The sequence below is a fragment of the Varanus komodoensis genome, unplaced genomic scaffold (assembly GCF_004798865.1).
Source record: "Varanus komodoensis strain SLA01 unplaced genomic scaffold, ASM479886v1 scaffold33, whole genome shotgun sequence".
NCBI classification, from domain to species: Eukaryota; Metazoa; Chordata; class Lepidosauria; order Squamata; family Varanidae; genus Varanus; species Varanus komodoensis.
The window spans coordinates 4,546,723-4,571,701 of NW_025335817.1; the positions used below are offsets into that span (position 1 = coordinate 4,546,723).

A 24,979-nucleotide genomic window follows, 5' to 3' on the forward strand; every position below is an offset into this window, starting at 1 on the left:
GTTTTAAGTGCATATACATGGCAAAGAGAAGAATAGGGATTGCACAGTTTGTCATCACTGAACGATTTAACACAAACACTACTGGCTTTATATATGGGGTTTTTTTCACAGTTGAAAACAAGTTCCTAGGTTACTTCACAAAAAATGATCACATGCTCAAGTTTTAAGGATACGAGCTCTACTTACTGAACTATCTCGACTGTTTCAACCACATAATCAGGCTGAAAATTCCCTGAAAAGAAGAACTCTGTTGTATCCTTTATTAATTGCTCACAGTGATGCAGCTTCTTAGTGCTCCAGGGTGATGTAAGAGAATTTACAGATTTGCCTGTGCTGCAGCATTCTAGCTGCACTGACTGAACACACCAGACACACTAACTAAACAAAGTCATAGCCACTGTCACAAACCCTGCCACTTAAGCAAAATCGAACACAGTCTCACTTTGCTTCTTATCTAGCATATATACTTGCAAAGAGAAACAATGAAGGTGAAATAAAAAGTTTTCACTGAGGAAGTCGTTAAGGAAGTGAAGACCATCAAATGTGACAGTCAGAAACAAAAAGCCACCTAAACATGTTAAAAGGAAAAAAAGTTATTTCCATCGGCCAATCCAGCCTGGGTTCTTCTCTTCTAGATCACAACAGAGCAGCTGTAGCATAGATTTCAGCCTTAGAGACATGCATTGCAAACGTTTCATTAAAACACACACACACACACTGCCAGAAATATAAGACACTGTAGCAGGGCTCTGAAAATGGATGATCTCATACTACATTCACACCGCAGGGATGGGGGGTGGGTAGCGAGGCAGAAGGCTCCATGACCTTGCAAGCAGCTTCAAAACGAAATAAATAAATAACTGGAGTGGGGGAGAATATAATGACTGAGGAACGGGGGCCTTCGCAGGCATTTTACAGGGAAGATGCGCAGGAATCCAGGAGCAGAACCAGCAAGCCGAGAGGGGAGGGAGAACGAAGCAAGCTACCAGTGGCCTGGAATGAATGAACGAAACTCCTGTCGCTCCCACCCAGCCTCTCAGGACACGAGGGACTAGAAACCTACCCAAGCACCCACGCTGTCAAGACATCAGGCATTCCCCACCCAGCCCCACTTCCCCAATAGCCCCGTTCTTCGCAAGCATTTCCTTTCTCTCCGCCCGTGAGATGAAGGAAGCCGAGCTGGGCGGCGGGGAAGGCACGGCAGTTACCTCCCGAGACGCCCGCAGGTGCCGAGGCTGGACCCGGGAGCCGCGCGAGGGAGAGCACGGGAGGAAGGGCGCTCAGCCGCGGAGAGCTCCGGGGCGTCCCTCCCTCTCCCTCTCCCACCCCCCGCCTCATCGCCGTCTGCAGAGGCTACTCGGGAGACGGCAGGCGGCTGGGGAGGAGGGACGGAGGGACGTGCCGCCAGCACCGCAGCGGCGGGAGGTGGTCCCCGGGGAAGGGGCTCGCAGCTCACCTGTGGGGCGGGCGGGGGAGCCGCATCCCTCGGCTTATCGCCCTCGTCTCAGGCTGGCGGGGCGGGGAGGGGCGGGGCGGGGGGGCGACCACCAGCACCACCACCTCGCCGCAGTCTCCGCCTCCGCCGCTTTGAGGTCCGCTCTCTTCGCCCTCGTACTCCGCGAGGAACCGCCGCCGCGCCTCCGTCTCTCCCGCACACATGCACGCGCAGCGCCCGCCCTCCGGTCAATCTCCGTCCCTCGCACTCACCCGCTCCCCCTCCGCCTCCTCTTCCTCACACTTCCCAGCGCCAGGCTTCGCCCAGAGCCCGCCTTCTAAGCTGACGTGACGCGCGCGGCTCTGTCTCTCCGTCCAACGGCCGCGCCCCAACCGTCACGCCAAGCCCCGCCCACACACCTAAACGGGAGACGAGGGGGCAGGGCTGGCTCGCCTCGGCTCACTCCCTTGGGCGCGGGCGCGAGCAAGGGCGCGCGCTCGAGCAGGCAGCGGCCGTATGGAGTCCCCGCCCAGATGCGTTGGACCCGTATGTTAATTAACCGCTTTCCTTCCCCTCCTTGTTCTACCTGAGTTCTGACCACGGAGGGAGGCGGAGCGCTTGAAAATGGAAGGTGCGGTTTTACGGCACTCGGGTGCTGGGCTAGACTTGCTTTACGGCCGCCGGTAACAACCAAGAACGTTACGGAAAGAATGAAGTCGGCGATAGGTAAGAGTGCGGAGTGATGCGTTGTGAGGTAAAGCGCGAGGGAAGCGACGGCTTCGCGGTCCGGAGATGATTAACGGGGCCGAGGAGCGGCGTAATGGTCATTTTCTTCAGAGGCTAGTGACGAGGTGCGCACATTGGTTGCCTCGTTTTTCGCGACAGGCCGCCGCCAAGGAGCGCTTCCTTTCTTGGATTGTAGTATTTCTTAGTTACTTTCGCCCCCTCGCCTTTCACGCAGGGAGGCCGAGGCGAGGCACGTGATGCAGTGCCTTTCCACTTATCCTCACAAAAACCCTGTGAGGTAGGCTAGGATGGGATGAGAGGCCCAAGTCATCCAGTGAGTTTCATGGTCGAATGGGGGCGAGAACCCAGAGCTCCCCCTCGTAGAGCCACGGCTTGACGATTGCACCCTTTTGGTCCTTTGGGAGAGTCAGTCGCTGCGCTGGGGGGTGGGGTGGGGGGTCCTTTGCCATCCAGACTGGACCCCGGCAAAAGAGCCCCGATTTTATAATGCTGCACGCTAGCTGGTTTTTTTAAATCAGCACGTGCAATTTGGTTTTAAGTCTTGTTCGAAACCTTGTTGCAAGACATTTGTATTTGTACTCTTTGCTCTTACATGCTGAACTTGTTAATAAATCGGTTTTAAAGTATCGAAGTATAAAACTGAAAAGAACATAAACACAATGGCCAAGGCCATGCAAAAACGTAAGAGTTGTGAGTGAAATATAAGTAAATACATAAGAGTCCTGTCAGATCTAGGCCAAGATCTAATACAGTGGGCAGCCAGATGTTTCTAGGATGCCCACAAGCAACTGATGGTGCACCCAACAGACAATTCAACTTACTGTTCTAACCCTCCTTCCCCCTTGGTCTTCCAGTCAGGATCCTAATGCTGTTCATGGCATCTTGTCCTGCCCTCTCCTTAATTGCTACCTGTTTTCATTTGCTGCTGCTGTTTTTTAGAGCCTCAGAAATGTGCTCCTGAGTTCTTTTTTAAATTATTTTACAGCTCTCTTCTGCAATATTAATTTTTAAAATTATTGTTGTTGGTGGTCTTTTGCAGGTAAACAACTATGTACTTACCTGTAGGCCTTTCAGTGTCTTTGTACATTTCAGCTGTCAGACCTTGCAATAGCTAACAAATAGAAATTGACAAGATTCAGCAGCACTGGCTGCTAGTCGAAGCCTGGGCCCAGTTTAAAGTGCTGATGTTACCATTTAAAGCCCTAAATGGTTTGGGATCAGGTTATCTGAAGCAATGCCTTGTTCCGCATGTTCCTACCTGAAAAGGGAACCTCCTCCAAAAGGAAGGAGGTGATACTAGGAGAAAGGCCTTCTCACAACAGTTGCACCCTGTCTCTGGAACACGCTCCCCAAGGAGCTGCACCTGGAGCTATCCATCCTTGTTCTCTTTTTGGTACTAGGTGAAAACCTTTTTATTTTCCAGGTATTTTAAAAGATATGTTTTTATTCTGTTTTTATTATATTTGCTGCTATGCTGTGCATTAATTTTACCTTAACGCTGGAGGTTGTCAACATTTGTTATATTGCTTTTATTGTTTTTGCATATCTAAATATTATTGTATTGTTACATGTTATTAAACTTGTAAACTGCCCAGAGGGCCCAATTATGGGACAGTATGGAAATGAAATAAATATAGATGAAGTTATGCGTTTTTTAAAGAACTGTCAGGAAACTACATTGACCACAGAAGGATGTAATCTCTAAAGAAAATTCGGTAAAAAAGAGAGTGTGGGTTAATAACTTCCCCTTCTGGAGCAGTTGGAAACTCAGGGACGTGGTACAGATTTCCCTCCATTTACTTCCTAGCTATTAAATTTGTGTATATTTCCCAATCCAAAAAAATTTAAATTTTCATGATTTTTAAAAATCCGGCCTTAAAGAAAGTGGAAGGGGCTGGAGCATATGTAGCAACAGGTTCCCCAGTGGGACTCCACTTGCCCAGTCCTGTTCTCCTGCCTCAAGGGTTCCTTTAGAATGGTAAGGGAGAGGCAATATCCATAGCAGTAAACACCTCAAAAATAAACTGTGTGTAGGAATTGGTCTAAGCTTGGCCACCACAACAACCAACCATAGTTAGTTATTCACAGTAGGTTGTTACGTCATGTGAACCAGGTCATTTTGCACGTGCCTTTCCTTATAGGAGAGCTGCTCCAGCCCCTTGATTGCTTTGGTTGTTCTTTTCTGCATCTTTTCTAGTTATAAAGTATCTTTTAAAAGCATAATTAGTCCTAGTTATGACATATTAAGTAGTTCACAGTTCGTGATACATAAAAACAATAGGCAGCCCACAGAAAGATGATAGTTTTATAGGAAGCAAGCAGCTGGGGTGGGGGAAAAGAAGCACTCTTTTTTCATGTTAACATATATATTGTGGTATAGGCTTGTGCCTGAATAAATTTGTTAATCTTTAAGGTGACAGTACTTCATGTTTTTCTGCAAAAAGCTACCCTGAACAACCCAGAGAGAGTAAATTTGCATTGGATTCATGTTAAAATCCAAAATTAAACCTTACTGAAACAAGGAAGACATATTTCCAAGTAAGTGTGCATAACATTTGCAGTTTGAGCATTACACAGAAAATTTGAAAAGAACGCCAAATGGATTTGCCACAGGCAAAAGGTTCTCCAGCCCATTGCCATCCACTTTACATCTGGTGCCATGGTGACCCACAAAAAGAACAGGTTAAAACCAGCAGTTCAAACTGTATTCAGAAACAGAATGGGAGAGAATGCAGCTATTTTGAAACTGGCAACATATGCCCTCTTCTGCCAGTCCCACTTAGCCATCTAAGCAACAATATTTTGGACAAATTGCAGTTTCCAAACTATCTTCAAAGGCAGCCTCATTCCAGCAATCCAAGTGTGATGGATACGTCACAAATGGACAACTGTGTCCTTGCTATCTCTGACCAGAAGGGCTCACAAGCTAATGTACCAGCCCTAGCTGGTGAAAGACGCCACATGTCATAAAGGACACTTGAGCATCCATAGCCAGATGTAATGGCAAACCCATACTGTGACCCTGTGCCTTTACCAGGAGTACAGCCCAAGCACTTTTCAGAAATACTTTCTGTTCAGAAAGGGTCTTAAGCTCAAGCTGTGTTCTGGGTTGAGTTTTGGGAGAATGTTCCAAGTTCAGTTTGGGGCACCTGTAAGCAAAGGCTTCAAACATCAAGGTTGAGAACGGTCTCTACTTGATACCTTGAAGATTCACTGCCAGCCAGAGAAAGGAATGGCAGGCTGGATCATCCAGTGGTCCGACGGCAAAAGGCAGTTTCATATAAACCAGGCTTCCCCAACTTCACACTTTGGATTATAGCTCTCAAGAGTTCCTATTGGCTGTGCTGGCTAGGACTTGTGTGAGGTGAAGCTGCTGAATTCCAACTGTAGCTACGAAAATAGGCATATAGTCCCCAGTGACCTCTTTCTGTTTCTTTGCAACTTATAGGAAAGTTGCTGGATCTAAAAAGAGTTCTTACATGCCTCCCCACCCCTCTGCCTGCTTCATAATTGTAGGCTGTATTTTTTTTCTCTGTATACTTTATATGAAGTGCTTTGTTGTAGCTCCTAGGAAAATGAGTTGGTGTCTGACAAGGGTTTTCTTCAGATGTGGGATTCATGTGGTGACTCACTGTCAAGAGGTTTCAAGTAACAGCTAATAGTTAGAAATGAGCAGCCCTTCTTTGCTATTGGAAAGAAATAATACATTCAAAAAATTGCCAGTTAGTTGCTCTGAGCCAAAAGGGGGTAGGGGGAATACACTGCATTGCTCTGTGATCGAATGTTGTTGAGCAAACAACAAGATGGGGGACTAATTCTGTGCAAGCTTGACTGTTAATTTTTACTCTAGTAATCTAAAGAGTCAGACCACAAGAACATTAAGGGTTCTTCTGGATCAGGCCAAAGGGCTATCTAACGCATCATCCTATTTCCCATAAATGCTAGCCAGATGCCTGTGAAAAACCCACAAGCAGGGCACAAGGGCAATGGCCCTCTTACAGTGTTCAGAGAGATGCTGCCCCTGATCCATCATGATTCTTTCTTTATTACAGTTTGCCCAATAACTAGTGTTCTCTAGGTGTATAGCACTGTTATCCTTCCTATTTTAAATCCTTCTAACATGAAGGACAATTCTTGTACCAATGAATTCCATAGTTTACTTATGGACTGTATATAAAGATGTATTTCCTTTTGTCTGCCCTGAATTTCCCACCATACATGTTCATCGAATGGCCTCAGATTCTAGAATGATGAGCAGTGGAGCAAAATGGGTCTGTTCTTTCTCCACACGACATATAACACAGGTTTATAAAATTATATCTGCCTCATGCACACTCTTCTTCTAAACTAGAAAAGGTCAGTTGTAACATTTCCTCATAGGAAGCTTTGAGCCTCCTTTGGCACACCTTTCCAGTGGTACAATACCATTTTTAAGATGCAGCAAACTAAACTGTACACAATATTCCAAGTGTGGTTGTACCATCAGTGTGCACAAGGTATCACAACATTGGCAGTTTTACTTACAGTCCCTTTTTTATAGTATGGAATCCACTTTTTTGACAGCAGTCACATTCTAATTTAACATTTTCACTGTGCCCCCGTGTGCATAATTTTGCACATACTAAATTTGGACTGCATTTGCCATTTTATCACCCAATTGGGAAAGATCTCTTTTTGTTTGTACCACCCTGAATAACTTGATGATGTCAGCAAACGTGGCACCTCACTGTTCAACCCCAACTCTTTGTTGTTTATGAACAAGGGAAAATGCACAACCAGCCCACAACATGAGTGTGTGAAAAAGTGCAGGTACAGAAATCCTTGAGGCACCTCACTTCTTGCATTGCTCCATTGTGACAGCTGCCCATTGATTTGTGCTCTCTGCTTTAATAAATTACTGATCCATAAGAAATTACCTCATATGTGCTGAGTATCTTTGCTGAGGGGCTTTGCCAAAAGCCTTTTTGAAAGACAAGCTAAATGATATCTATTGGATCACCTTCACGCACATTGTCACTGTCAAAGAACTCTAAAAAGCTAATAAGGCAAAACTTACAGGTGCCATATTGGTTAAAATTAGCAAGCTTTGTTCTTTTTCTGTATGTTTCATAATTTTATCTCGAGTAACACTCTGTCCAGAACAAACATTAAGCCAACTAGCTTGTAATTTCTATTGCTGCTCTGGATCCTTGTTTAAAACATGGTACTACATTGGCCACTTTTTAACCCTCTGGTACAGAGGCCAAACATTGGGATGTAACTCAAATTTCACATTTGAGTTCTTGAACAGCTTTCACAGACATACTGCCTGAATGTGATCTTTTTTTTTCATAAAGAACTACACACATATATATTGTCATTTTTTAACAGTTTTGAAAAAAATGAAAAAAATCAGTTCAAAAATATCTGCCATACACATAGTGCAATCCAGATTAATGCAAGGAATTGATTCAGCATTCCTTGCAATCTTAACTATCTTTCATTAGAATTGTTGTTTAATTACTGATGATGGCCACTGCTACACATCTGGAAATGAAGTAGTCATTAGGTTTGATTGTCTAAATAGTTCGACACTGCAGTTAAGAGGACCTTCCTACACCTTCCTGACAAGTAAACAAACCAGCACATGTGAGTCTGTTCTTGCTGCAGTATGGGTGTTCCCTGGCTTGCACTGAATCATGCGAAAGGACATGTTTGCTCTTCATGGTGCCTTTCTAAAGGTTGGATCAAATGCATGTTGACATGAGGTGATATTTAAAGGACATGGAGCCTCAGATAATGTCAGGACTACAATCAAATTCACACACGTTTGAGGAAAAAGCCCTACTGAGCTAAGTGGCACTTAGTTCCAAGTAAATATGTATTAGGATCTAATTGTAATTTCCCTTTGCACGTCTCTGATTTCAGGACCGGCAATGAAGAAAGTTATCTTCCTAACAGCAGTTAGAAAAAGATGCCCTTAAATCCAATTGTCATAGACCCACTTTATATAGCAAATGCTTAGTGCATGTTTTCTCTATTCAATTCTTATTGATCTTTAATACATCTTACTCATAATAGAAGCACTCCGGAATCTTCTCCCATTTTCCTGCAATTTAGACAAATAGGATGGACTGGTTGGATGCTGTAGTTAACCCAGATACAGAACTGCTGATTAAAATTACAGCCATGCATAAAGTTTTCCCCTCCTCCACTAATATCTAGGCATACTTTTCATGGCAGCATATTATATTTCTCTGTCTCTGCTTCACATCATTAGCTATTTTGTCAGGTATTGAAAAATGGGGTAGGTGGGTAATAGGAAGCTATGTATGTGTGCCTATCTATAGCAGGCAGAACACTCTGGAAGGGGCTGTCATTCTTGGTAGCAGATCCATGCCCAGCATGTCTAGTTTCAACCAGAAGGCAAATCATGCAAAAAATCTACTGAATCAAAGAGAAGGCAGAGATGGGATTTTCCCTCCTGCTGCAGAGTGGGTTTATTAGAAGAAAGGCAGACTCAGGAATTGTTCAGTAAAGAATGTAAAATGGTAAGTCGTGAGTTGCTATGGTACTTTATGTAGTTTAATTGCTGACTCCCACTTTGGCTTTAAAAATAATTTTGGTTGTGAAAGGAACCAGTTAATGATGCTAAAATAGATTCATACCAGCCTTCCCCAACCTGGTGCTCTCCAGCTATGTTGGACTGTGTCTCCCAGCATGCTGCCTTGGGGATCTTGGAACACAAAATCATTTTTTGCCTCTTAGAATGAGTAATAGTTACGAAAGGTCATGAATAAAAGTCTTTTGGTACTTGTGACTTCCCACGGGCACACACATACACATCTGCCTTTCTGTCTAGCTAGAAGGAGGAAACAGGTAGTATTTCTGGTACTATGAGCTGGACAAACATAACTTTGCCAATTCTAGCACAGGATTCAGAATAGAGGAGATTCAACACCAATACACACAGACTAAATTAGAACGTTACCTTTTATGGTGGCTTGTTGTACTACTCTGGATACTACTTCTAAATATGGACCCTATTTTTGTCCTTTTAATTATGAATGTATTGTGTTTGTCTAATTTTATATTTTGCATTTCTCTCAAGGACCTCATTTTTATCCCCACAACAGTTCTGTGAGGTAGGTTAGACTAAGATAGATTGACTGTAAATGAGCCTACCTCTCTTGCTTTGGTTTTTATTGAATAACTTGGTTCTTCATTTTATATTAGTTAGTTGAAGGCAACCCCAAATCTGCTTGCTGCAGGAAGTGTTACTGGCCCTCTGGTGAGACTTCTCTCTGAAGTTCTCAGATGCTGAGGTTTGGAGATGCTAAGAAACCTCAGTCTTTCTGTTTGTTACTCCTGATATCCATGCCTCTCTCTCAGGCTCACCACCAAACACAGAGTTAGGGAAAAATTCAAGATATTGTTAATTTATTTAAAACTTTTATACCCTGTCCTATACATAAAAGTCTCAGGACTTATCTCACATACGCTGAGGTTCAGAGAAGAAATAGCAGGTTTCTTCTCCCATTTTCTTACCTACTGCATAAGCCAGTACAAAGGAGCGAAACTCCTGTCTCCTTTCTGCATATTGTTGCTATGCCTTAGAGGGAGTGGGGGTTAGCATAACTGGACATTGGCTAAAAGACCCCAATGGATTGACTGATATTAGTCCATGACTGCCTTCATGATCTTCAGTACTGGGAAAAGCACGACCTCATCTAACCGTAACTCTTCTTTCTACTCTTGATAATTTTAGGCACTGGAATTTCTCTGGCTGCTGTGACTCTGCCTGCATAGAATGGACCCTGTTGTCCTCAGTTACATGGACAGTTTGCTAAGACAATCTGATGTATTGTTACTGGATCCTCCCTGCTGGCTTAATGACTGCATCATTGGGTTTGCCTTTGAGTACTTTGCCAATGACCAATTCCGGGACTTCACTGATCAAGTGTGCTTCATTGGTCCTGAGGTGGCTCAGTTCATTAAATGCACAACCAGCCAGGAGGAACTGGCCATATTTCTTGAGCCGCTGAACCTCCCTCACAGGAAAATTGTGTTTCTGGTAATCAATGACAATTCCAACCAGGCTGCTGGTGGCACCCACTGGAGCCTACTAGTTTACTTCCAAGATAAAAACTGCTTTGCTCACTATGATTCTCAGAGCAGGAGCAACTCTGCCCATGCCAGACGGGTAGCAGGGAAGTTGGAGGCCTTTCTCAGCAAGAGAGGCAAAGTTGCCTTTGTAGAGGAGAAGGCTCCGGCCCAGCAGAATAGCTACGATTGTGGAATGTATGTCATCTGCAACACAGAAGCTCTGTGTCAAGAATACTTCCAAGGACAGCAGGAGCCTGTGCTACAGCTCCTCACACCCTCATACGTAACAGGCAAGCGAGAAGAATGGAAGAAACTCATTGCTAAGCTTTCTCAGAAATGAACAGCCAGTCTCCAGCTATTGCCCTTCTCATCATGCTCCCTGTGCCTGAAGAAGGAAGCTTGTTCACAGGGTTTCCCTAGAGAAAGAATGTATTTACCTCTGCATTTTTGCACTGCCTTATTCTGCTATTGATTAGAAGCGTTGAGTCATAGGAGACGACTTAAGGTCTATGGTAGTTATGGCTCTGGCTATTTCCCCCTTCTCCTATATCTACAACATTTCCACAGCACTCAAGTTCTTTATACATCTGTGTGTGATCAAGTTTCAGTGACGTCAGCAACGTAATATATTTCTGCCTGAATTGAATTGTGACAAATTTCAGCAGTTCTCTTCCAAAACTATGCTTGAACTTTCTGGAAGTGAGATAAGCTGGTATGATGCTGTTAAACCACTAACATGCTTATTTCAGAATCTGTCAAAATGGGGGTTTTGTTCCTGCTTTTCTGAAAAGGGATTGCAGGGAAACAGCTGGTTGCTGTACAGAGTTCGGCTGTGTAGGGAACACTATAGAGATGACTAAACAGAAATTCTATAATGTACAGAATTCTTGATAGCAAAAGGGACTTGGTTTTTGTTCAGTTTCTGGCTATTCTTTTTGCTGTTACTTATCATGCAATGAATTACTTAGAAATATGCACCTCTAAATGGAAGCTATTATGAAACCCCAGGCTTTCCACTCTCAATATCTGGAAGGGAAAGAAATAGAAATTTAAGTATGAGAGTGTGTGTTTATTTTTTTAAACTTCTGTACATCACTTTGAGCACTTTTGGCCTAGAAAAGTGGCTTAAAAGTACACTAAATAAATCAGCCTAAAACATATTTAGTTGAAAGTGAGTCTAATATGACTTAGTTCCTATGCCAAGGACTGAACCCTAAGGGTTTGGGGATATGCTTATGTTATTTTGCATATCTGAATTTACTGGGAACTAGCGAGGACTTGGAATATTTGAGTTTCATGAGACTTGCAGGTTTGTGAACAGCAAGGTGTCAGGTTAGAGATGCCATTCTGCTTCAGTCATTTGCGGAAGCAGGCTGGTATTCTTACTGCATGATCTGTTTGGACCTATGTTGAACTGGGCTTAAGTAGGTTTACATGAGATGGTAGCCTTAAAAAACCCCTGGTAGGAAAAGAGGCCGTATGCCCCGCTACTGCGTGTTCCTTAACATGTCTCCCAGCTTGTCTCTATTGCTTACTAATTTGAGATCAGCAGTATTAGGGTTGACAGCATACTTGGTTGCTTATATGAAATCCTATTGCTGGACAACATAGGGTTGCCTCATGCCGCTGTGCACCTAGGACTGCTGAAGAAGGTAACCTGTCCTTTTGGGTTATATACCTGTGTGGGTGATAAAGCCAAAAAAGCTGTATCATTTGTTTTTCCTGTTAGCCTGCTTTTACTCCCAAGGGCTGCTGCCTTATCCACTTACAGTCTTCTAACACTGAAGATAAAACACAGCAAGTGTTTAAGAAACAAGTTCTAGTTTATGTCACTGTTGGGGCAGAAGAAGTTTATCATTTTCTGATTTTTATATGGAGAAGGAATGACAACTTTTAATGTGTTTGGGAAAATCTTCAACCATTAATAAAAGAATTTTCACTTCAAGGAGTTTGTCTCAATGTAGCAGGGTGCTTGTTCTCTTGGGGAAGGTGTGGTGTGGGACATCTATGTAGCTGGATGAGGAAGGAGAGCTACATGGTAGAGTTGCTTGCCCTGAAATGGCAAACCCAAGAAGGGCTCAGGTGAAACTTCTTTTCTTTATCCATAAAAAAAGCAAACAGCTTCAGATATCTAGGGCGTGAACAGGTAGAGAAAGACAAACACTTTTCTGTTAGGTGAGAACAAAGAATAGTAAGACCTGCGGCCATTTTTTCTTTACATTGTTCTTAGTAAAGGTAAGTCCGCTAACCGTCCTTGCGGTCTATGTGAACATAGTAATATTAATCTCTCTGTACGATACTCAACAAGGTTTCTTGGTATCTAACATTCCCAAGCTTGCTTTAAAATGAACTCTGCTGAAAACTGTGGTTAAACTCTAGTGACTAGAGGAAGGGCAAAGGCTTCCTTTATTGGGAAAGAAATGGCATCTGCATCGCAACCAATTATAGCAATGCGCAGGTGAGCCTGAATACCTGCACCCTTGCAGGTGAGGTGTAAGGACCAAGTATGCCATCTCCAAGTTCTCTGTTCTGTATACAAAAGCGCATAACGAGCAAAAGCAGTGCGAGCCGCTCCCCTTGAGGCGTTATAGGTCTGTGGTGTCCACTGCCTGCAGTACCATGGCAAGGTAGCTGAGGGTTACAATACTGCGATGTGCTGCAGGCTCCACATCACAGCAATGTGGGATGTTTCTGCGTTGTGCTGGAAATGCAGAAGAGGAGTGGCTGCAGCCACTGCTTGCCATTCACTCTCTTGCCAATGGGAACTATGAATGCCGTGGCCTTAAACTAGTCAAGCAGTTCAACCGAGAGGTTGCTGGGGGAGGTTATAGGTATTTTTGAAGGAAAACTGGACAGACATCTGTCAGGGATTCAAGTGGCCCAAGAGGTGTGGCACGGAAGGCTCTCCTTGCACAAACATGAAACTGCTCTGGCACCCATCCATTTGAACAGGAAACCAGTCGTGCCAGTGTCAGATCCTGGAGCTGCTGCTGCTCAGCATTGCCTGCTCCTTGCACAAACTGAGTGTGTTACCTGGGAAACTAGAACACACACTGTAAACTGGGACAAACATGCAAAAACTTCGGCATGTGCACTTTTTCTGGCAAAGCCATCCCTCTACACTGCCATCAAGACCTAATCCATCTGTGCATGTGGAATGCTATGGCCAGCCCTGCTTATATCCAAGAGGGACTTGGCTGCATACCATCCTTCCCAATTTTGTGGCTGTATGGAACATCTGTAGAGACGTTCCTCAAAACAAGCCGCAAAATGCACCATCACCATCTCTTGAAAAGAGCTGGTAGCCAGGCTGTCTTTCAGTGCTCTCTTACAGCTACTTTGTATGTGGAATGTTTCCTAAAATGAGTGATATGCATGCACTGGAGCTTTTTGAAAAAAGCATATTAATTGTTGTGAATAGTTCCTGATACGAGTTATTTGCCCATCTTCATGGCTCAGGTATGCTGAGCATTTTATGACCTTGCTTAAATGCATAGAATTGAATCTTTCTTATTTTGCATCCTCACTGTGGCAGATGCAACATCTATCAAGACGATTGAGTCAAAAAGCTGACAGAGCTTCTGATGGTGTTCCAGACTCTCATCTATGTATCTGTTTCCCTCAGGGGCCAACATACCATGCTGATCTGCTAAGACTTTAACGCAGGAAGCTGCAGAGCTACTTTCTTAGCCCTTGGCCTCTTCCAGTTTTACAAATGGATTGTTAAGGCCCAATCAGTAAACAGTGTAATCCTTACATTGTGCTTTCTGATAGCCTTGAATGTTCACCAGGTGCCTGCATCACAAGAAAAACCTGCCGGATTACAGCGTAGGAGACTGTACCGAAGGCCAAGTGTTTGCTTATTCCTGGGCGCAGCTACAAGGAGCACTCCCACCTGAATACTGATGTTGCAGCTAAGAAGAGAGTCTGGGCTGCAAGCACTGTGGTGCTTGGGGCTGTATTCCCACGTGCTGTTTCTGTCTCGCTCTTCCTCCAGTCAGTTGAAAGTGGTATGCTAGGGCCTCCCTCTCCCCAACATTTTATCCTCAGAGCCATTGGGGAAGTTTACAGAATTTGGGCTCATCTTCAGTGGGGATATTTTTGTGCATGTGGCACTTCAGAAGGCCTTTTGAGGGGGAGGATATGGGGAGAGATCATAGCACACTAGTACAACTTGTGCTATGTGTGCCAAAGGCCCAGGTGTTCCAGTCCTGGCATCCTCTTCAGTCGGAAAGGATCATGTAGCAGGTAATGGGAAGGACCTCTGTCAAGTCCTTGGCAAGCTGTTGTCAGTGGGAGATCGCTGTCCCTAATGGGGTCACTGAAGGTGCTTTGGGTGGCAATTCCCACTGTCCCTGACCATGCGCCGTGCCAGCTGTGACTAATCAGAATTGTGGTCCAAACCATCTGGACTAAACCTTTCTTAGAATGGGAGAGGCTGGAGCAGACAATATTGTGCTGGGGAGGGGGGAGCCGGGCCTGACACAAAGCAGCTTCCTATGTCTTGGATGTATGAGTAACACCCCCTTTACAATAAGGCCTTCTATCAGAAATAGCCAGAAGTGAGGAAAACATTGCAGAATCTGAGCACATCTACAGCCTGCAGAAACATGTGAACCAAATATGATTTATCCTTTTCCGGATATAGCCACACTGTTACAGAAAATGCAACAAAGACAGTGAAGGCAGCTGAATTGGGGTAGCATTGCAAAGTCTATGCTTGTGAAGGACAACAAAGGGGGAAAGATAGAATTCATGGGAGTCAAAGATACATTGGGGAAATAACTAATAGATGGCTATTTTTGTTTTGGTTTCGGATTTCATTTACTGCAGTGAAATTGGGGCTCATTCCTTGTGGGTTTGTAGTTCCACCTACTTTAGTCCTTGCAAGAAGAGTCTCCCTCAAAGCTATTGAGACTGTGAAATAGGTAATCATGGAAGTGTGTATCACGGATACTGCAAACACAGATTCTAGAGACCCTAGAGTCTCCAGGGGGCATGTTCTCTAGCTGCAACCTCAGCAGGCTAGGCATTTTCCTGCATTGTAATGCTTTAATCGCAGCTCTGCTAAAATAAATACAAGAAGGGAGAGAAACAGTTTCTAGATTAAGGGAGGATGCCCAGACTGCAGTGATGCCCTTAAGGGCATTTTTGCCTCTTGAACACAAGTAGAAGATTTTGCTGCCCTCTAGTGTATGTACTAAGGATAATAAAGCCTTGTTTTTACATTCAGGAGTTCAATATCAAACACCTACACATGCTATCCTACTTCAGGTAATCTCATGTGATCACAGAACTGCTTGATGGAAGAGGATCATGCAATGGACAGATATAAGGCTGGACAGAGACAGGTAGGTCCAGCCTCCGGCTGCTGCCACAAAAATTGGAAGAGAAAACCCTACACACCATTAGGCAGAGATCTTAATCAACCCCAAAACAACTGCCCTGGGAGGGGGCACTGCAGAGGATTGACCTGAGCTTTGGACTGCTATGGGCCATTTCCTGGCCCCTGGCCCTATTTAAACCCCATAGTGACTTTTTATAAAACACAGGAGATCCTATCTGTACAAGTCTCATTTCTCACTTAGGTTGCATCCCTACTTCTTGAAATGTGGTCCCGCATTTCAGTGTGACTTTTTTACTTCGGTGTGACTGTTTTATAGTAGATCAGTCTATTTTGAAAAGAGAAAAAGTCTGAGATAGCTTGCTCCACTGGGAAATGCGTTATCTCAAGAATCACTACCTCCCGTATGAGCAGCTAGTAAGAACAAGGAGGAGGAAGAGAAATTGCATGTAGGAAGGCAATACATTAGGAAGACTTTTTAAATGTTCCAAGTACAGGAAGGTTTTTGCATATAGGAGCTTTTAAGCATACAGTTCTCCCAGTTGCCCCTAAAGCTAATACAACAGACTCTTTCATAGGTTCTTCTTTAAAATTGAAGGCATTTACTTCCCTGAAGAATGAGAAAATGAGTGATTGGTTTATATATGCAGCAAAAACAGGGTAGTAGAACTAATAAAATGTTGACAAGGCATCCTCAAAAAGGGACAGTTCTGGACAGTGATGTATCAGGGACAGGAATAAGAATCAAGACTGTCCCAGGCAAGTAAGAAGTGTTAGAAAGAATCATCTCCTACCAGAACTACTTTCTTCTCATGCTTCAAGGGCTGAGACAGTCACGCTGTAGAGTCCTGTTGAATCACCACCAAGTTCTTGAAGATGGCAAGCGGGGAAGTGCAGGAGGTTACAATGCACATTTTCAGAGGAGATGTTGCAAGCAGAGATGTCTGGCTTGTGTAATCAAGTCAAATTTATACCATACGGAGGGGTGGAAGTGGGACCACTGGAGCACAGCGGAAGACTCCAGTGGTTTGTCAGCCTCTTCATGTGTGCATTTTACGGACAGCAGGAGTGCAAGTCGCATTCTGCTGGAAATCATCAATAACATACCAGTCACCTGTATGGGATGAATTGCAGCTGGTTCACAAGCATCTCTAGGAAAGAAGCATCTGGCATTCTCCTAACATGGAATTCCAGGGGCTGCTGTTTCTTTCACTGCTCAAGCTCCACTTAGTTAAACAGGGAAGCAAGAGACACAGGGATCTCCCAGGCCCATGAAGCAAGGGAAATGCCAGGGCACATCACGAGGAGGCAAGACTCACTGGAATAGTGCTAAGGAAAGTCAAACGAAAAAGAAAAGGAAGACCAAATGAGAGATGGATCAAGTCTACAAAGGAAGCCACAGCCTTGTGCTTATAAAACCTGTGCAGGGCTGTCTCACAGAGTTGCCATGGGTCAGTTCATTTCGTGGCACTAACAACAAATCCCTCAGGCACTCCATGGCCCTCCCCTGCCTGTAGCTGGCAGTGCTGAAGCGGCAAGAGTAGATCCATTTAAGCAACAGCCCTTTGCTAAGCTGTGTTTGATCCACTGGACCACAAACACAGAATCTAAAATGTTGGCGTACCCTTCTGTTTCCCTGAAAGTGGAAGCCCCTGTGGGCCTGAAAAGACTGGACACATCTGGCAGTTTTGAGGCCTTAACTGAGTCCATCATGGCCACCCTTGACACTTCTTATGGATGGCTAAGGAACTATTAAAAGGGAGAGTGACAGTTCTGATAGCTGCAATTGGAAGGACAGGCTAGGTTGATTAAGACTCACTAAGAGGATTATGCAAAGCTCTTCTGTAAACAAGGGGACAGAGGGAGCAGCACTATCCCTCTGTCATGCTTCAACTGTATGTATCATACACAGGAGAGTTTTTGCTTTCCTCTGCATGCAATGAAATATCTTCCTTGCTCTCAAAACAGCCTGATTCGGGGTAGGGGAGAGACAAATGCTGCTAAGCACCTCAGATGCTTTCACGCCATCATCCAGACAGCCCCTCCTGAGAGCGCAGATGTCTGCTGGCTTCAATGTCAGCAACACAAGAGCCATTCAGTCTGAGGTGCGTCTGAAACCCCAACAGCTGTTTAACTAGCGGAAGAAGGAGGTGCCCACTCTGCGGTCGCCCCAACTGCAGAACGTCAGAAGTCTTAACCTACAGGACTCCCCTAGCAACAGTTACATGGATAAGACCCAAAGTCTTAGTTTTTGTTACACATGACAATTTGGGCACATCCCAGTAGCAGCTTTCCCTATTCAGCAGTATAGCAGCCAACATGAAGTCGGCTGGAAAAAGCCCTGAGATGCAGGAGGTCTGGCGCTGAGATACCATCACTACAGCCCCTGCTGAAGGTCAGACCGCTGGGTTTCACAGCCTGTACTCACTTTCTTCCAGATTCATGGCATGGCAAAGGGCCTCCCTCTGGATCTTGTGGAAGGGAGCTGTATGGCTGGAATTTCCAGAGGCCCAAAGAAGCTGCTCCGGTTCCACTCTGTTGCCTGCTTTGGGGGAAAGCGCTGCTTGCTACAGCAGGCAAGAGCAAGAATAATGTTGACCGATGCAGCAACAGGATGGAAGGCCAAGTTGTTACAGCCACTCTCCCAGCTTAGAGCTTTTAAAAAGCTGGCAGCATCACCTTCTCATTTGGTACCTGGCATCACAAGCTTGCACAATGGCACATGGGAATAATGGCTCCCAGCGCCTATGGCTTACGCCAGACAAACCTCAGTGCTCCTGGGATTTGTCGGGCACATCGGGAGGGACCAGGCTGGGGAAGCTCAGCAAAAGCCGTGGCACCCAGAGCTGGTATCCCAACCTGGGCCTCACTTGCTGGTGTTAAAACACGCGACTACTTTTAGCAATCCCAAGAGTCAGTTGCCTTCCCAACTGGAAGGCTTCACCTCTGAGATTCAACGTTGGAACAGACCAGCTGTCCCCAATCTCAGGCCTTGCACATATGTGAGATCCCCATAAGGGAGACAACACCTGTCCACAGGCAGGCATGCCACAGGGGCAAGTGTACAGAAGCGGATGTGGACCACAGAGGCACACAAAATGCTCTTGGCTGGTCTCCACCAAACTCTCAACAGCTGAAGGGTGAACTCCTGAACTCCCGACAGCTGCGTGTTCAGGCAGTTACATTAAATTAGTTGCATGCATACACGGTTGTGAAACCAGCCTATCACTCTGCTTGCATGCCTTCTTCCCCACTTTGCAAAAGCAGTTCATTTATCACAGGACTGTAAGTCATGTTTTGAATCAGAGAAATTGCAACTCCCATTTGGTTGCAGTCAGTGGAAAGTCTGAGATGCCGACCTCTGTTCCTCACTGTTGCCTTCATGCCTCTGGGCAGATTACAGCACCCCCCTTACCTGATGGTTACCTTTTGGTCAGACGGGTGGGGTGTGTATTTTTAGCCACACTTTGCAAAGGATGGAACAGATGGATCCAGAACATTGTGCGCGCTGGCCGTCTGTGGACTCGCTATGTCGTGACCGTAAGCGCAAGCGGGCAGCTGGGCTGTCAGCGAACCTGGCAAGGGAAACTCGCTCGTGGCTTTGCCATCAAACGTGGAGCCACAGCAGCTCAGTCAAACTAGAAAGGTCATCCGAATGGGCAAATTTTAACAGATGCCCAGAACGCAGCTTTCTATCTGTTTGGATGCTACAGACTCCCAGAGCCAAGCAAGATATTTAAGGCAAGGAGTGTGTGCCAGCTACCCGGACTGCCTTTTTTAAAACAGGAAAAGCTGCCACTCCTGAAAAGGAAAGGGGAGCAGAGAAGCAAGGTGGCGTCTTTCTTACTCAGACAGACACAGCTCCATAGTTGCTCGACGGTTGTTCTGAATTAAGACACCTGCCATTCCCACCCAATGTATACTGGGGGGGAACGAGGAAGGAAATCAGCTGCATCCAGTGCCAGCCTGCTATGCACAACAGAGCGCCCCCTCCTCCCCGGAATGTAGCCCTTCCCTACCTCAATTCCCTACAAAATTACCAGTGAAACAGCAGCCTCCTGACCAACTTCCCAGGCGAAGGAGCAGTGCTTCCAAGACCTTTGCGTGAGGCTCTCAGACAGACTGCTGTGGCCTAGCACCTTCCTGCAGTCGCCACCAGCTGCTCCTGTCCCTCCTCGCTGCTCCAGCTTGTTGGCTTGGTAGGAGCAGAGCTGGAGAGCAACCAGGCCCTGGCGTTGGCTGCCGCTTCTCTTCCTTACCACCTCCCCTGTCTGGGCCAGAATAAAAGGAGCGTTAACAAAGCCAGTTGTGCCGGAGCGCGTCCAGGGCATCCTTCCGGGGGGTGCGAGGGGACTGGATGCGGTGGCTGGAGGCGCTCAGCCCTGGCTGGTCCACCAGCTCACCCAACGCCCATTCTGGTGTGAGGAGCAGCGGTGAGGAGAGCTAACGCATCATCCAGGGCAGATCTGCGGGAGAGTCCCTTCTCCAGGAACCCTCCATGAAAGAAATTAGGAGAGTAAGTACTCGGAGGAGGGCTTTCTCTGCGGTGGCGCCCAACCTATGGAATTCACTCCCCAAAGAGGTCCGCCTGGCACCGTCGTTACTGGTTTTTCGGCGCCAGGTAAAGACCTTTTTATTTAAACATCATTTCAATTGTTAAAACATATGATCTGGCCGGGGCAACTTCTTCTTCCTTCTCTTTCTCCTCCTATATTTTTATTTTATACTGATAATTTTAATTTTGTATTTGTAAATCAATGTATTTTTTTGTATTTTTATATTTAATGGTAATTTATTATGTACTATTGTATTTCAATGTATTTTATCATGTTGTAAGCCGCCCCGAGGTTTCGGCAAGGGGCGGCATAGAAATGTTATAATAATAATAATAATAATAAAAAAGGCCACCTGCTTGCTACATTTTGGCTGAGGCAGAACGGGAAGGACTGTCAGAAACTCCTGACAACGCAGCCTTGCAAAGAGATGGAAATCTTAGGCTGTCCAGTGCCCTGCACATTTGAAGCTAAAAAGCATGCTTTTTACTTTACACAGCCACCCTTGGTCAAAAGCAGAGATCCCGCCTGCCGAAAAGCAGCCCATTTTACAGAACTCTAGAGATAAAGAGAAGTCAGTGAAGGTTGAAGGGACTTGCAAAATTGCTGTGTATCCACTGGGCATAAGCATCTTCCCCAACATCACAGGAAGGGCACAGCCAGAGAGTAATGGATTTCTGTGAACTTTGTGCTATAATTCTGAAAGGCCCAATTATTTTTTTTAAAGTAAAGAAACAGAATTGCTTACACTGCACAACACTAATTATAATACTTAGTATTTATAAAGCGCTTTTCCAAACTGTTCAAAGCACCTCACATACATTATTCAACAATCCTTACAACAACCCTGTAAGGTAGGATGGTCGTTATTCTCATATTAGAGAGCTGTGGAGGGTTGGGGAGCCCCGAGGAGGGAGAGAGAGAGAGAGAGAGAGAGAGAGAGAGAGAGCGCGCGAGCGCGCAGCTCACCAAAGACGACCAACCAGCGAGCTTGCAGCTCAGCTGCGATTTGTACTGGGGACTTCGGACTCATAGCTCATGCTCTGAACCACTGTGCATGAGCACAGACTTGGTCAAGAATGCAGCAAAAAGCGCCTCGGTGTTAATCCAGCCTTGTTTTACTTCCAGGACCTCCTTGCCTTTCTCTACCACATCAGCTTGGTTTGTCTGGAACCGCTCCCACTCGCTGCCTGCGGCCAAAAGCACAGAGGCCTTGCAGGCATGACAAAACTCAGCACACGGAGCAGTCCCCTCTCAGACGAGGGCCTGCTGGACCGAAATGCTTAACACCTGAGTCGTTATTGCTAAGAGAGAAGCCACCAGCTGTCCAGCAGCCCGGTGAACTTCTGGCACAGGCCTGGAGCAGGGGGAGAAGAGAAGCGGGTGGCAAGAACGGTGCTCACACAGGGCCACACACACCAGGCCTCTGGAACCTGCCCACTCAAGCAGGCGGCACTCCTGGGGCCCAAGAGCCCTGCAGGAGCCTCTTCTGGGCTCCCCTCAGCACCACGCAGCTGTGTGCAGGAGCGGCCCCTTCAATCCCCCCGCATGCTCTCCACGGGAATGGCAAACGCCTGCTCTGCCTGCCGGCCACTACCGCTGACAAGGTGCGGAGGGGCTGCCCGGGCCTTTGTCAGGGAGCAACCCAGCGCACCGGGGGCCTGCCAGGACGGGCCCCTGGACAAGCCCACCGCTCTCCAGTGCAGAGCTGTTCCCGCATTCAGGACTGGCCTTTCCTACCAGGTGCAGGTTTAAAACTGTGCACTGGGGGGACCTTCTCAGAGCAGCAGAAAAACTTGCTGCTCTCCACTCGCGCTTTTCCCTGCAAGGTGCAGGAACAGAGAGTATCAGGGTATAGGCCAGGATGCCCTCTCAGCTGGCACAGGACAGACGGCCAGGCCTGACTGGCCCGATGCTAGCCGGAATCATACCTTGCTGTCTCAGTAATGCCCCCTCCCCGAAAAGCGGAGGCCAAGCTCCTCAGCCTCCTGCATGATTCAGACATCCACTCCTGCCTTCATCTGCTCCCCTGAATCCTGCCCCCCCCCCCCCGCAAGCATCGCCTTGCTCTGTGGCAGGGCCAGTCCTGAGGCCAACATCACACTGAAGAACAACGTGCTTCCAAATCTTAATGCGACGCACCGGGGGGCGGGGGCTGTGCTGGGCACGTGGGGCAGACCAGTCCCCCAAGTGGAATGTTCTTTCAAAGCCAGCTCTCGGCCCAAGAGGAGCCGCATGCACAGAGCTCCCTGCTCCTGAAAGAGGCCAGTTTCAAGAGGGGCGTGCAAGGCAGGCCAGAGGACAGCTCGTCTGCTCGCTCGTATGCCTCACTTCACCTGGGAGGTTTTCTGGCGGACTCGAAATGTTCAGGGTGGCTCCTGAACACGGCAACCCTCGTTTTCTTCTATCTAGCATGGCCATCTTCCCAGGAAAGTGCTGCCTCAGCAATCCCACCCTGGGCCTGCTCTGCCGTATGCCCAAGGCGGCGGCGGCAGAGGCACTGGCAGTGGCGGGGGGTCACAGCACAAGGCCATCCTCCTTCAAAGCAGCCCCGGCTGCCGGGACCAGCGGCACGAGATTTCCATGGCTGGCGATGCGGAGGAGGAGCTCAAGCCCGCGCATCCCGCCATCTCTCTTCAGGGCTGACTGGCAGACTCTCCTGCTGCCGAGCTGCAGGGCGATGGGAGCATGCCAAGCTGCGTGTACAGGTCTCGGCTCGCTCGCTTCCACCTGCTTCAGACTGGAAGAGCTGGTGCAACCACAGGGCATCAGGTCCCTTCCCTGAAGCAAAGGGATGCAGCCTGAGAACTCACCTCACCCGTTTCCCGTCTTCTCCCCCAGTGCCAAGCTCCTGAGTCCCTGATTAACTGGAGCAGGCCAATGTAAAGTGCTTTAAAGGACTACACATGTTCTCTTCACGTCTCGTCTCGCACCTCTCCTGCTCCTTCCCCTGCCTCAGGAATTTGTTTTCAAGTCAGTCACGGTTTCTGAGCGCTCAGGGCCTGCCTGGCACCTCACAGGGGTCCCACTGTCACCCTACCACTGAACATCACTTCAGCAACTCCTGCAGTTTTGCAGTGACGCAGAGTTGCTTGGAGGGTATTCCCTGGGTAACAGGAATCCTGTTAGTGCAAGAAAATTGGTCTAAAGGGAGGTTATTTCATGACACTGAATGCAGAGGGTCAGGCAAAGCAGAAAAGGGGCAGCTTCCGACTGGTACCTCATCCACTGCAGACTATTCCTTACTAGCCAGTCTAATTTCATTTGTGTTCTTTATTGCTGCAAAAATCCAGGACTTTCTGGTGCTTATGCCGGGATTAAGGGAAAGCAGACAGCAAGGACTGCCCGTGTAAACAGAGGGTCCTGCTAGAACAACTTGCTAAAGATCCATTTGGATATGACCGCAAACCAGCCTCAACAGTTTTCTGGTCTTTCTTAGGCAGAGTCACAAGATGCTGCTGCAGTTCTGAAAAAAGGAGGGTGCTTCAGAAGAAGTCATAAACTGAACGCCAATTTTCCTGGAAGCTCTCAAGAACCACTGGCCCGAATGTCTTCAGAGGTCAACAAGGCCCTGCAGGGTTGGCGCTAGAGATACTGCCACGAACACACCTAGTCCAGGGATAACGCTTAACCACAATCACAAGTGTAGCAGCAGTCTAAAGGAATCTTCTGCAGAGTCTACAGGACAGCTAGCAGGCCGGGCATCCCAGCCTTGGAAGGAGCCCTTCCAGGTTCCATGGCTGGAAAGGAAGAGCTCTTGTCCTGGAGGGAGATCAAGTAGAAGGGATCCACTGGCTCTGTCCTCATGGCAGCCATATTAACTACTTGGACATGGCAAGGATCCAGAAGGTGCTGTCTTCTCCATCGCTGACCCGCCTGGGGCCATGGTCACCTGTGAAAACAGAGGGTGAGCTCTGAATTAGCAGGGCCTGGGACACTTTGATAAGAACTCCGAGTTTCCCAGAGTTTTGTGACTGAGACAAAAGCATTTCTCCTCGTTTAAATGCCATGATACGTGGCCAACAGTGAAGAATGTTGTGTGTTTGTGTGCACATGTGCTTTTGAGAAGGAAGAGAGGCCATGGAGTGGGTGGCCCAAGCCACGGTCCTCTTTGCACTCCCCTGCAGGCCCTCTTCCAGATTCCCTGGCCCCTTGCTCCAGAGGGGTGCCAGCCCTCACAGGGAACACCTTGTCCACGGAGGCGCTTTGGGCTTCCCGTACTCTCTTCTTTCAGGCGACTGGCACAAACATGGTTATTCCAAAAGGCTTCAGGCTGACTATTTGCCTGGTATATTTTTGAAAAAATGTTTCCCTCATTTGGACTAGTTTCTCCAGAAATTGTTATTGGTCTTAGTTGCTATTTTGATGTTGGGATTGTGTGCGATGCATTTGGGTTTGTTATCTGCATGGATTTATACTGGAAATAAAGCTGGATATAAGTTTTGGATTTATTATTTTAATATAGCTAGTTCTTTGGCCAGCGGTGCTCCCACTTCTTTGCCCTCAGTATTCCAGCAATGCCGCCCCATCCACGCCTCAGTCCGTGGAAGGAAAAGCAAATCCAGGTGCAGTGCTTAGACTGTTGGACTAGCGCTGGGAAGGCCTACACTCAAATCCTGCTGGCTGATTCTGGGGAGGTTACTGGCTGGCTTCAGGGGCATTCATGCAAACAACATCTCCACAGCCCTGACCTCATAGTGGTTAGGTTCAGCAAGCACAGTAACCCAACCCAGGTTGAGTCTGGGCTAAGTGTGGGTTGTTGTTGAAACACGGGTTATCATATTGTCCAAACCCAACTCTGGTAAAAAGCCACGG

At 46.8% G+C, this 24,979-nt stretch overlaps 3 protein-coding genes across 11 annotated transcripts in view; 1 reads left to right on the plus strand and 2 right to left on the minus strand.

Annotated features, from left to right (window-relative positions):
• Positions 1-1,796, minus strand: part of MYO9A (myosin IXA) — a 130,885-nt gene extending 129,089 nt beyond the window's left edge. Inside the window, exon 1 of one of the 2 annotated variants that reach the window (XM_044438892.1) lies at positions 1,708-1,796. The gene's annotated coding sequence lies outside the window, so the exon portion shown is untranslated. Of the gene's footprint in view, positions 1-1,456; positions 1,670-1,707 lie in introns of those variants that run through there. The other variant, XM_044438891.1, reaches the window with a different exon arrangement.
• Positions 1,797-1,967: 171 nt separating this feature from the next.
• Positions 1,968-12,212, plus strand: SENP8 (SUMO peptidase family member, NEDD8 specific). 4 transcript variants are annotated; one of them, XM_044438899.1, is made up of 3 exons: positions 1,968-2,161; positions 4,596-4,720; positions 9,930-12,212. In XM_044438899.1, the coding sequence occupies exon 3, from the start codon at positions 9,972-9,974 to the stop codon at positions 10,605-10,607; it is 636 nt and encodes a 211-aa protein (XP_044294834.1). In that variant the 5' UTR covers positions 1,968-2,161; positions 4,596-4,720; positions 9,930-9,971; the 3' UTR covers positions 10,608-12,212. The 4 variants fall into 4 exon arrangements, with proteins under 4 accessions (XP_044294834.1, XP_044294835.1, XP_044294833.1 ...); XM_044438900.1 differs by lacking the exon at positions 4,596-4,720 and having other exon boundaries at positions 1,968-2,189; XM_044438898.1 differs by lacking the exon at positions 4,596-4,720 and having other exon boundaries at positions 1,969-2,161.
• An 8,712-nt stretch (positions 12,213-20,924) lies between these two features.
• GRAMD2A (GRAM domain containing 2A) overlaps positions 20,925-24,979 on the minus strand; it is a 50,392-nt gene continuing 46,337 nt past the window's right edge. For all 5 annotated transcript variants that reach the window (XM_044438782.1, XM_044438784.1, XM_044438783.1 and 2 more), the window contains one exon: positions 20,925-24,056. In XM_044438782.1, the coding sequence (XP_044294717.1) occupies positions 24,053-24,056 (4 nt within the window). In that variant the 3' untranslated portion in view covers positions 20,925-24,052. The remainder of the gene's footprint in view (positions 24,057-24,979) is intronic.